We start from the raw sequence: 11,074 nt of genomic DNA, 5'->3' as shown, positions 1-11,074 counted from the left end.
AAGAGTTGAGCTTTCAAACAAAAACTTAAGAAGCGGACAAACTAGTAACTCAAAGTAACTTAACATTTTCAAAGTTCTTTTTGATCCTCATGTTTTAAAATCAAAACATGAAAAGTTAGGCCAAGGAGAATAACAGATCACACAAGATGACATTTGTGAAAGGACCGTGAACTCTGTGAAACATGAGGCATAATGTCCCCGTCTTAACCTTAACTTGCCAACTCACCTTTGCCAGGGATGAGAGCCTTCCGAAAGGCTTCCTTCAGAGAACTGTGCCCATGTAAGAGTCTGTGGCTGGGAGAGATGGCCACGTGGGAGGTGCCGTAAACGGCCTCGGGGGTGGCCGTGTAGGCACTCAGCTTTTCTCCTGTGACTTGCCCATCAACCTGGCAGGGGGGAAGCAGAGTCATTTCATTTCTCAGTCCTCCCTCTGGGCTGCTGTGCTCCCCAGCCATATCCCTTCCTCCCGCCCCTCCCCAATCCCAGATAGTGGTGAAAGCTTCTCACCATAGCCACAGGGATGTGGGGACCTGAGGTGGTCCCTGGCAGGGGCAGAAAGGGCAAGAGAGAAGACGGTCGCAGCTACTCTTTCAGGAGGCCTCCCCAGTGCCCACAACCAGGCGTACTTGGAGGCCCCAAATCAAAGGGGGTCAAAGCATGCTCAGAAGGATGCCTTCCCCGGTTCTTGGCTCCTCTGTTCACAAATCAATAATAACTGTCAATGTTATTCGTCCTGAGAAAGGAGCTATACTTTCCTCCAGGATTTAAGTTACAAATAAAGGCATCAACATTTCTAACCAGAAAAAGACACTGAGGCTAATTCCATTTTGAATAGGAAAGAAAGGACAGCCTGCTCTGAGCTCAAGAATGAGTGCTCCTAGGGCTGTTAAATGCCTTTCAAGGAAGAGTCAAACATTAGGCAACAACTGAATGCCAACTATGTGACAGACACAGAGGACACAGAGAGGCCAGATCCTCCTTCGTTCACACATTCAAATGTGCTCACAAAGTGCCAATAATGTGCGAAGCGCTTGGGGCCCAGAACTAAAAGTCCACACTATGAACTGAGTGCCAATTAGGTGTCACCTATGGAGCCAGGCGTGGGGCCTCAGAGGCACAGCCACATGGCCCTGTACCTGCAGGACTGAGCGTGTTCCCTCCGGAGATGTCTCATTTTCAGGTGGGTCCAGGAATGGAGATGGAAACACTTTCATGATAAAATATTGGGCAAGGGAGAGAATACAGAAGACATTCCACATACAGTAGCCAGGTGGCTCAGAGACCCGCATCCCTCACCCTGGTGGAGAAGCAAAGGCCTACAATGTGATCACATCTTGAAATGAAAATTTTGGATGTAATGAGTTAAATAAAATATGTTATTAAAATTAATTTCACCTGTTTCTTTGCACTTTAAAAAATGTGGCTACTAGAAAATTTGAAATTACATATGTGACTCTCAGTATCTTTCTACTGGAGAGCACTGCTGCAGAGTCTCAAGTTGCTGGTCTCTTCAAAGAGTTCTAAAAATGCAGAAAGGGGTTTCTGAGCATTAATTGCTGGAGATGCTCTTGCTCCATCACCTTTAATGTGAAGTCCAAATGGCAGCCCACACAGTCCCCGATCCAGTGGGCCTGCATGCCTTTTATTCCGTACCATTCCGGAAGGTCTGCCAGCGCGTCCTGCATGGGCTGTAGGAATGAAAGGAGAATGGAGAGGTAGAAGCACAGAGCTTACTTAAGACAAAGCAAGTGATCTGGGGCTTGCTAAGGTGGGAGAACTGGGGACACTGAAGGAGGTTCAGGATTTAGCCCTTTTCTCCTTCACTTGTAAATCAGAGAGGCCCAGCAAAGGTCACACATATGCACTCATCATGACTCAATTTAGTGAGATGGGTTTCACTCATTTCTCTATTTTGAGTGGGCCAAGGTTTCAGAGAGAGAAGAAAATTAACGAGGAGAGACCATGATTAACATCTTTGATGGATGTGGTTAGTGCATTCTCCTCCACAGTCTGGGACCTAAACAAAAGAAGTTCAAGTTTATGAATTTTTAAACCCTAAAATAAGTCATTCACAGGTATGGCTATTCTACAACTCAACTGTATCATATATAGAACATTATAAGTTTATTTAAAAAATAAAAATCAGCATAAGGGAAACCATCACATTGATTTGTGTAATATTTACTATTAAAAGCACACATTTATTTTCATTGTTGTCTAATTTTAATCTTAAAATCCTACAGAAGGGAGGCTTTTCAATAAACTATTCTCTATGGTCTCAAGCTCATGCCATCCCTTTATTTGAAGATGAGATACATTCTTTCAACAAATAAGTTTAAAAGTAAATCATATATTTATAATAAGAGTCCAATTTTAAATTCCTAATTGTATTATGACTAATACAGGCAACATAATGATGCTTTATTCGTGTAGTGTTTTGTAATTTATAAAGTGCTTTTACACACATCTCTTCTCACACACTCTGGGTAAGGTAGCTCACTTTCAGATTAATGAACCCACACTGAGAAAGGGTATAGCTTTCTCATGCAAGCCTGCAGGAAAGGACAAAATCCCAGACCTTACTAACTGCATTCGTTCACCTACAGGGCAGAGATTTACTCTATTGTGTGATAAACAACACAGAGCATTTTCTACACTTGTCATCTATCTATCCATCCATTCTCATTTATTCGGGAGAGGCTGCAAGTTTCAAGATCCAGAAATTTCTTCTGAGGCAGAAATTGTGGATTATGGACACCATCAAGTTGACCAGCAATGTGTTCATTCATTTGTTTATTCCCAGGAATGTATTAATTCCCCAACCCTAAACACAAGGACCTCATCTAGGCATTGGAGACTTGGGCATACACAAAGCAGGATGTGCCAGAGTCCCTAAAATGAAGTTTAAATAATGCACACATGGAGCCTGCTGCTATTAGTTGGGTAACTGATCAAACTGCAATGCCAAATGCTATTAGCATCAAAGAAGATGGGACACGGGTCGTGGAAATGAATCAAGGGAAAAGAAAAATAGTGGGAGGGTAGGGAAGAAAAGTAACAGAGTGAAAAGTAGGGAGATATAAAAGATTTGGGGGGGTGGACCACAGAGGAGAAGGAAAGTCATAGGAAGTGGGTGGGTGAGGAAAGAAAAGCTCCAAAAAGAAAAGAAAGGAAGGGAAAAGAAGCAACTCAAGAGTGCCTGCCCAGCCCACAGTAGGGTGAAATGATCAGTCAATAACAGGGTGAGCCTTCCTGCCATGGGGCTGTCAATCTTCAGAGAAAAGCAAAGGAAAGAGGGAACGGAGTTACACTAATAATAAAATAGAAACCAGACGTGTGTGCAAAATTGGAAAAGGAGAGCACTGGAAAGCCTCAGTGAAGAGCTCAAGCTGTCCTTTTAACGCAACGTCACACTAAGGCTCAGTAAAGGCAGGTCCCCTTCCTTTTTGCTACCAATAGGAACCTGGCTGTGTGACACTTGGCATAATCCTCATGCAGAGACCCAACTACCCAGCTCATGTTTATAGGTCATCTTCAACAAAACGATTCTAGAGTTCTCCCACTTCTGGACCATTAATCATGAAAGATAAAAACGTTTTTTATGAGGAAATGTCATTAATTAGAAACCGTGGGTATTTTATAGTCTACCTGGTCATTTGGAAAGGAGAACCACAAAAACCAAATAGCTGATGACAAAGATTCAGAAATATTTTAGATAAGTTTTGAAACTTCATAATTCAGCATGTCCTATGCTTAAGCCAATTCATGATGTTGATGAAACCGTATTGCCCAATCTCCCAGGGCAGGATCAAGGAAAACCAGAGTTGCTAGTTTTAAGTAAAATAAGCAGATCAACATGTGTCAATGCCATACATATATTCCAACATCTGTGCTTTTGAGATAGCTTTCCATAGGATATACAAAATGCTTTATGGGTCAAGTAAAGTTGCCCAAAAGGACCATTATGTTTCAGTATTTGCCTGAGTGAAAAGTGACTTTTGAGAAGGTGGTAAAAGTCCTGCTTCAGGTTCCTGACTGTTCATTACTTCAATTAAAGTTGCTTTCTTTTGGTACAAACTATTATGTATAAAACAAATAAGCTGCAAGGATATATTGTACTGCCCAAGGAATATAGCCAGTATCTTATAATAACTATGAATGGAGTATAATCTATAAAAATTTTCAATCACTACATTATATAGCTGAAACTAACATAATATTGTAAATCAACTATACCTCAGAAAAAGAAAAGTCAGAGCAAAGAGATTGGTTCAAGATGGTGGAGTAGAAGGACGTGCTCTCACTCACTCTTGCAAGAACACCAGAATTACAACAAACTGCTGAACAATCATCGACGGGAAGACACTGGAACTCACCAAAAATGATACCCCACATCCAAACACAAAGGAGAAGCCACAATGAGATGGTAGGAGGGGCACAATCACAATAAAATCAAATTCCATAACTGCTGGGTGGGTGACTCACAAACGGGGAACACTTATACCACAGAAGTCCACCCACTGGAGTGAAGGTTCTGAGCCCCACGTCAGGCTTCCCAATCTGTGGGTCTGGCAACGGAAGGAGAATTCCTAGAGAATCAGACTTTGAAGGCTAGCGGGATTCGATTGCAGGACTTTGACAGGACTGGGGGAAAAAGAGACTCCACTCTTGGAGGGCACACACAAAGTAGTGTGCTCACTGGGACCAAGGGGAAGGAGCAGTGACCCCACAAGAGACTGAACCAGACCTACCTGCTAGTGTTGGAGGGTCTCACAGGCAGGGGATGACTGTGGCTCACCGTGGAGACACTGGCAGCAGAAGTTCTGGGAAGTACTCGTTGGTGTGAGCCCTCCCAGAGTCTGCCATTAGCCCCACCAAAGAGACCAGGTAGGCTTCATTGTTGGGTCGCCTCAGGCCAAACAACCAACAGGGAGGGAACCCAGCCCCATCCACCAGCAGACAAGTGAATTTAAGTTTTACTGAGCTCAGCCCACCAAAGCAACAGCCAGCTCTACCCACCACCAGTCCCTCCCATCAGGGAACTTGCACAAGCCTCTCAGATAGCCTCATCCACCAGAGCGTAGACAGCAGAAGCAAGAAGAACTACAATCCTGCAGCCTGTGGAACAAAAACCACATTCACAGAAAGATAGACAAGAAGAAAAGGCAGAGGGCTATGTACCAGATGAAGGAACAAGATAAAACCCCAGAAAAACAACTAAATGAAGTGGAGATAGGAAACCTTCCAGAAAAAGAATTCACAATAATGATAGTGAACATGATCCAGGACCTCGCAAAAAAAATGGAGGCAAAGATCGAGAAGATGCAAGAAACGTTTAACAAAGATCTGGAAGAATTGAAGAACAAACAAATAGAGATGAACAACACAATAACTGAAATGAAAAATACACTAGAAGGAATTGATAGCAGAATAACTGAGGCAGAAGAACGGATAAGTGACCTGGAAGACAGAATGGTGGAATTCACTGCTGTGGAACAGAATAAAGAAAAAAGTATGAAAAGAAATGAAGAAAGCCTAAGAGACCTCTGGGACAACATTTAACCTAACAACATTCGCATTATGGAGGTCCCAAAAGGAGAACGGAGAGAGAAAGGACCAGAGAAAATATTTGAAGAGGTTATAGTAGAAACCTTCCCTAACATGGGAAAGGAAATAGCCATCTAAGTCCAGGAAGTGCAGAGAGTCCCATACAGGATAAACCCAAGGAGAAACACGCCGAGACACATAGTAATCAAACTGGCAAAAAATAGAGACAAAGAAAAATTATTGAAAGCAGCAAGGGAAAAACAAAACATAACATACAAAGGAATCCCCATAAGGTTATCAGCTGATTTTTCAGTGGAAACTCTGCAGCCCAGAAAGGAGTGGCAGGATATACTTAAAGTAATGAAAGGGAAGGAACTATAACCAAGATTACTCTACCCAGCAAGGGTCTCATTCAGATTAGACAGAGAAATCAAAAGCTTTACAGACAAGCAAAAGCTAAGAGAATTCCACACCACCAAACCAGCTCTACAACAAATGCTAAAGGAACTTCTTTAAGTGGGAAACACAAGAGAAGAAAAGAACCTATAAAAACAAACCCAAAACAATTAAGAAAATGGAAATATGAAAATACATATCGATAATTACCTTAAACGTGAATGGATTAAACGCTCCAACCAAAAGACACAGGCTTGCTGAATGGATACAAAAACAAGACCCGTATATATGCTGTCTACAAGAGACCCACTTCAGACCAAGGGAAACATTCAGACTGAAAGTGAGGGGATGGAATTAGATACTCCATGAAAACGGAAATCAAAAGAAAGCTGGAGTAGCAATACTCATATCAGATAAAATAAAAATAAAGAATGTTACAAGAGACAAGGAAGGACATTACATAATGATCAAGGGATCAATCCAAGAAGATATAACAATTATAAGTATATATGCACCCAACATAGGAGCACCTCAATACATAAGCCAACTGCTAACAACTACAAAAGAGGAAATTGACAGTAACACAATAATAGTGGGGGATTTTAACACCTCACTTACACCAATGGACAGATCATCCAAACAGAAAATTAATAAGGAAACACAAGCTTTAATGACACAATAGACCAGATAGATTTAATTGATATTTATAGGACATTCCATCGAAAAACAGCAGTTTACACTTTCTTCTCAAGTGCGCATGGAACATTCTCCAGGACAGATCACATTTTGGGTCACAAATCAAGCCTCAGTAAATTTAAGAAAACTGAAATCATATCAAGCATCTTTTCTGAACACACGCTATGAGATTAGAAATCAATTACAGGGAAAAAAATGTAAAAACATAAACACATGGAGGCTAAACAGTACGTTACTAAATAACCAAGGGATCACTGAACAAATCAAAGAGGAAATCAAAAAACACCTAGAGACAAATGACAATGAAAACACGACAATCCAAAACCTATGGGATGCAGCAAAAGCAGTTCTAAGAGGGAAGTTTATAGCTATACAAGCCTACCTCAAGAAACAAGAAAAATCAACAATCTAACCTTACACCTAAAGGAACTAGAGAAAATAGAACAAACAAAACCCAATGTTAGCAGAAGGAAAGAAATCATAAATATCAGAGCAGAAATAAATGAAATAGAAACAAAGAACACAATAGCAAAGATCAATAAAACTAAAAGCTGGTTGTTTGAGAAGGTAAGCAAAATTGATAAACCATTAGCCAGACTCATCAAGAAAAAGAGGGAGAGGACTCAAATCAATAAAATTAGAAATGAAAAAGGAGAAGTTACAACAGACACTGCAGAAATACAAAACATCTGAAGAGACTACCAGAAGCAACTCTATGCCAATAAAATGGACAACCTGGAAGAAATGGACAAATTCTTAGAAAGGTATAACCTTCTAAGACTGAACCAGGACGAAACAGGAAATACGAACAGACCAATCACAAGTAACGAAATTGAAACTGTGATTAAAAATCTTCCAACAAACAAAAGTCCAGGACCAGATGGCTTCACAAGTGAATTCTATCAAACATTTAGAGAAGAGCTAATACCCATCCTCTCAAACTCTTCCAAAAAATTGCAGAGGAAGGACCACTCCCAAACTGATTCTATGAGGCCACCATCACCCTGATACCAAAACCAGACAAAGAAACTACAAAAAGGGCTTCCCTGGTGGCGCAGTGGTTGAGAATCTGCCTGCTAATGCAGGGGACACGGGTTCGAGCCCTGGTCTGGGAGGATCCCATATGCCACGGAGCAACTAGGCCCGTGAGCCACAGCTACTGAGCCTGCGCGTCTGGAGCCTGTGCTCCGCAACAAGAGAGGCCGCCATAGTGAGAGGCCCGCGCACCGTGATGAAGAGGGGACCCCGCTTGCCACAACTAGAGAAAGCCCTCGCACAGAAACGGAGACCCAACACAGCCAAAAATAAATAAATTAATTAATAAACCCCTACCCCCAACATAAAAAAAAAAAAAGAAACTACAAAAAAAGAAAATTACAGACCAATGTCACTGATGAATATAGATGCAAAAGTCCTCAACAAAATACTAGCAAACAGAATCCAACAACACTTTCAAAGGATCATACACCATGATCAAGTGGGATTTATCCCAGGGATGCAAGGATTCTTCAATATACGCAAATCAATCAATGTGATACACCATATTAAGAAATTGAAGAATAAAAACCATATGATCGGGCTTCCCTGGTGGCGCAGCGGTTGAGAGTCTGCCTGCTGATGCAGGGGACACGGGCTCGTGCCCCGGTCCGGGAAGATCCCACATGCCGTGGAGCAGCTGGGCCCGTGAGCCATGGCCGCTGAGCCTGCGCATCCGGAGCCCGTGCTCCTCAACGGGAGAGGCCACAACAATGAGAGGCCCGTGTACCGCAAAACAACAACAACAACAACAAAAACCCAAAACCATCATCTCAATAGATTCAGAGAAAGCTTTTGACAAAATTCAACACCCATTTAGGATAAAACCTCTCCAGAAAGTAGGCATAGAGGGAACCTACCTCAACATAATAAAGGCCATATACGACAAACCAACAGTAAACATCATTCTCAATGGTGAAAAACTGAAAGCATTTCCTCTAAGATCAGGAACAAAACAAGGACATCCACTCTCGCCAATATTATTGAGCATAGTTTTGGAAGTCCTAGCCACAGCAATCAGAGAAGAAAAGGAATACAAATTGGAAAAGAAGAAGTAAAACTGTCACTGTTTGCAGATGACATGATACTATACATAGAGAATCCTAAAGATGCCACCAGAAAACTACTAGAGCTAAGCAATGAATTCGGTAAAGTTGCAGGATACAATATTAATGCACAGACATCTCTTGCATTCCTATATACTAAAGATGAAAAATCTGAAAGAGAAATTAAGGAAACACTCCCATTTACCATTGCAACAAAAAGAATAAAATACCTAGGAAAAAACGTACCTAGGGAGACAAAAGACCTGTATGCAGAAAACTATAAGACACTGTTGAAAGAAATTAAAGATGAAACCAACAGATGGAGAGATATACCATGTTCTTGGATTGGAAGAATCAATATTGTGAAAATGACTATACTACCCAGAGCAATCTACAGATTCAATGCAATCCCTATCAAATTACCAATGGCATTTTTTACAGAAACAGAACAAAAAATCTTAAAATTTGTATGGAGACACAAAAGACCCTGAATAGCCAAAGCAGTCTTGAGGGAAAAAAACGGAGCTGGAGGAATCAGACTCCCTGACTTCAGGCTATACTACAAAGCTGCAGTAATCAAGACAATATGGTACTGGCACAAAAACAGAAATATAGATCAGTGGAACAGGATAGTAAGCCCAGAGATAAACCCACGCACCTATGGTCAACGAATCTATGACAAAGGAGGCAAGGATATACAACGGAGAAAAGACAGTCTCTTCAATAAGTGGTATGGGAAAACTGGACAGCTAGATGTAAAAGAATGAAATTAGAATACTCCCAACACCACACACAAAAATAAACTCAAAATGGATTAGAGACCTAAAAGTAAGACCAGGCACTATACAACTCTTCGAGGAAAACATAGGAAGAACAGTGTTTGACATAAATCACAGCAAGGTCTTTTTTGATCCACCTCCTACAGTAATGGAAATAAAAACAAAATTAAACAAATGGGACCTAACGAAACTTAGAAGCTTTTGCACAGCAAAGCAAACCATAAACAAGACGAAAAGACAACCCTCAAAATGGGAGAAAATATTTGCAAACGGATTAACAGACAAAGGATTAATCTCCAAAATATATAAACAGCTCATGCAGCTCAATATTAAAAAATCAAACAACCCAATCCAAAAATGGGCAGAAGACCTAAATAGACATTTCTGCAAAGAGGACATACAGATGGCCAGGAAACGCATGAAAAGCTGCTCAACATCACTAATTATTAGGGAAATGCAAATCAAAACTACAGTGGGGTATCACCTCACACCAGTTAGAATGGGCATCATCAGAAAATCTACAAACAACAAATGCTGGAGAGGGTGTGGAGAAAAGGGAACCCTCTTGCACTGTTGGTGGGAATGTAAATTGGTACAGCCACTATGGAGAACACTATGGAGGTTCCTTAAAAAACTAAAAATAGAATTGCCTTATGACCCAGTAATCCCACTACTGGGCATATACCAAGAGAAAACCATAATTCAGATTTGAAGACACATGAACCCCAATGTTCATTGCAGCACTATTTACAGATGAATCAGTTTGCAGGGCAGAAACTGAGACACAGATGTAGAGAACAAACGTTATGGACACCAAGGGGGGAAAGCAGCGGTGGGTGGGGGTGGGGGTGTGATGAATTGAGAGATTGGGATTGACATGTATACACTAATATGTATAAAATGGATAACTAATAGGAACCTGCTGTATAAGAAAATAAAATAAAATTCAAAAAACATTAAAGCAACAATCACACAGTGTCTAAGTAGTTCCTTTTGTATAAAGAAAAAAATCAATAAAATTTATTGTAAAGTTAAAAAAAAAAAAGTGGCCTTCCTTCAGTTTCTCAAAAATACCAAGCCTGCCTCATGGCCTTGGCACATGCTATGTTCTTGCCTTGAAACACCATTTCCTCACCCTCTATACAGTGGCTGCTGAGTCTCCCCATCTAATGAGGTGGCCCTATCATTCTCCTTGCTCTTCCCACATCCCTAATGGTCCATCTCTTCTCTAGTCTGTTTGACTGCTTGTTGATGGTCTGGCTCCTTCTCTGCATTATAAGCTCCCTGAGAGTTCTGTTCACCACTGTAAACTCAGCGCCTATAGTTTCTAATATATAATAGGTATTTTGAATAAGTGAAAAAAAAATGAGAAATGGGCCTTCTGCCAAGGTAATGTAGAAACCAACCCTTTCCCCTTCTCTTTTCCCTGATAATGACGAGGAAGCCTACCTCTAAAAACCTGGGTCAGCCAAGGCTCTGGTTTCAATAGACCGGTCCCAGGGGACACACTGCTGACCATGGACAGGTGGCCTTGTCCTCCTGTGGCACAGCCAACAGGAACCTGGTTCAGTGGGC

The 11,074-nt window shown here is 41.2% G+C and overlaps 1 protein-coding gene across 1 annotated transcript in view; it reads right to left on the bottom strand.

Moving 5' to 3' along the window:
* The window catches only part of LARS2 (leucyl-tRNA synthetase 2, mitochondrial), a 163,842-nt gene that overhangs the window by 62,592 nt on the left and 90,176 nt on the right, over window positions 1-11,074 (bottom strand). The window contains exons 7-8 of the mRNA XM_007463898.1: window positions 1,581-1,688; window positions 227-386 (exon numbers count right to left, since the gene is read on the bottom strand). Of these exons, the coding sequence (XP_007463960.1) occupies window positions 227-386; window positions 1,581-1,688 (268 nt within the window). The remainder of the gene's footprint in view (window positions 1-226; window positions 387-1,580; window positions 1,689-11,074) is intronic.

The sequence above is a fragment of the Lipotes vexillifer genome, unplaced genomic scaffold (assembly GCF_000442215.2).
Source record: "Lipotes vexillifer unplaced genomic scaffold, Lipotes_vexillifer_v1.1 scaffold1227, whole genome shotgun sequence".
Taxonomy (NCBI): Eukaryota; Metazoa; Chordata; class Mammalia; order Artiodactyla; family Lipotidae; genus Lipotes; species Lipotes vexillifer.
Note: the sequence above shows the minus strand (reverse complement) of the source record. Positions and strands in the feature narration are given on the sequence as shown.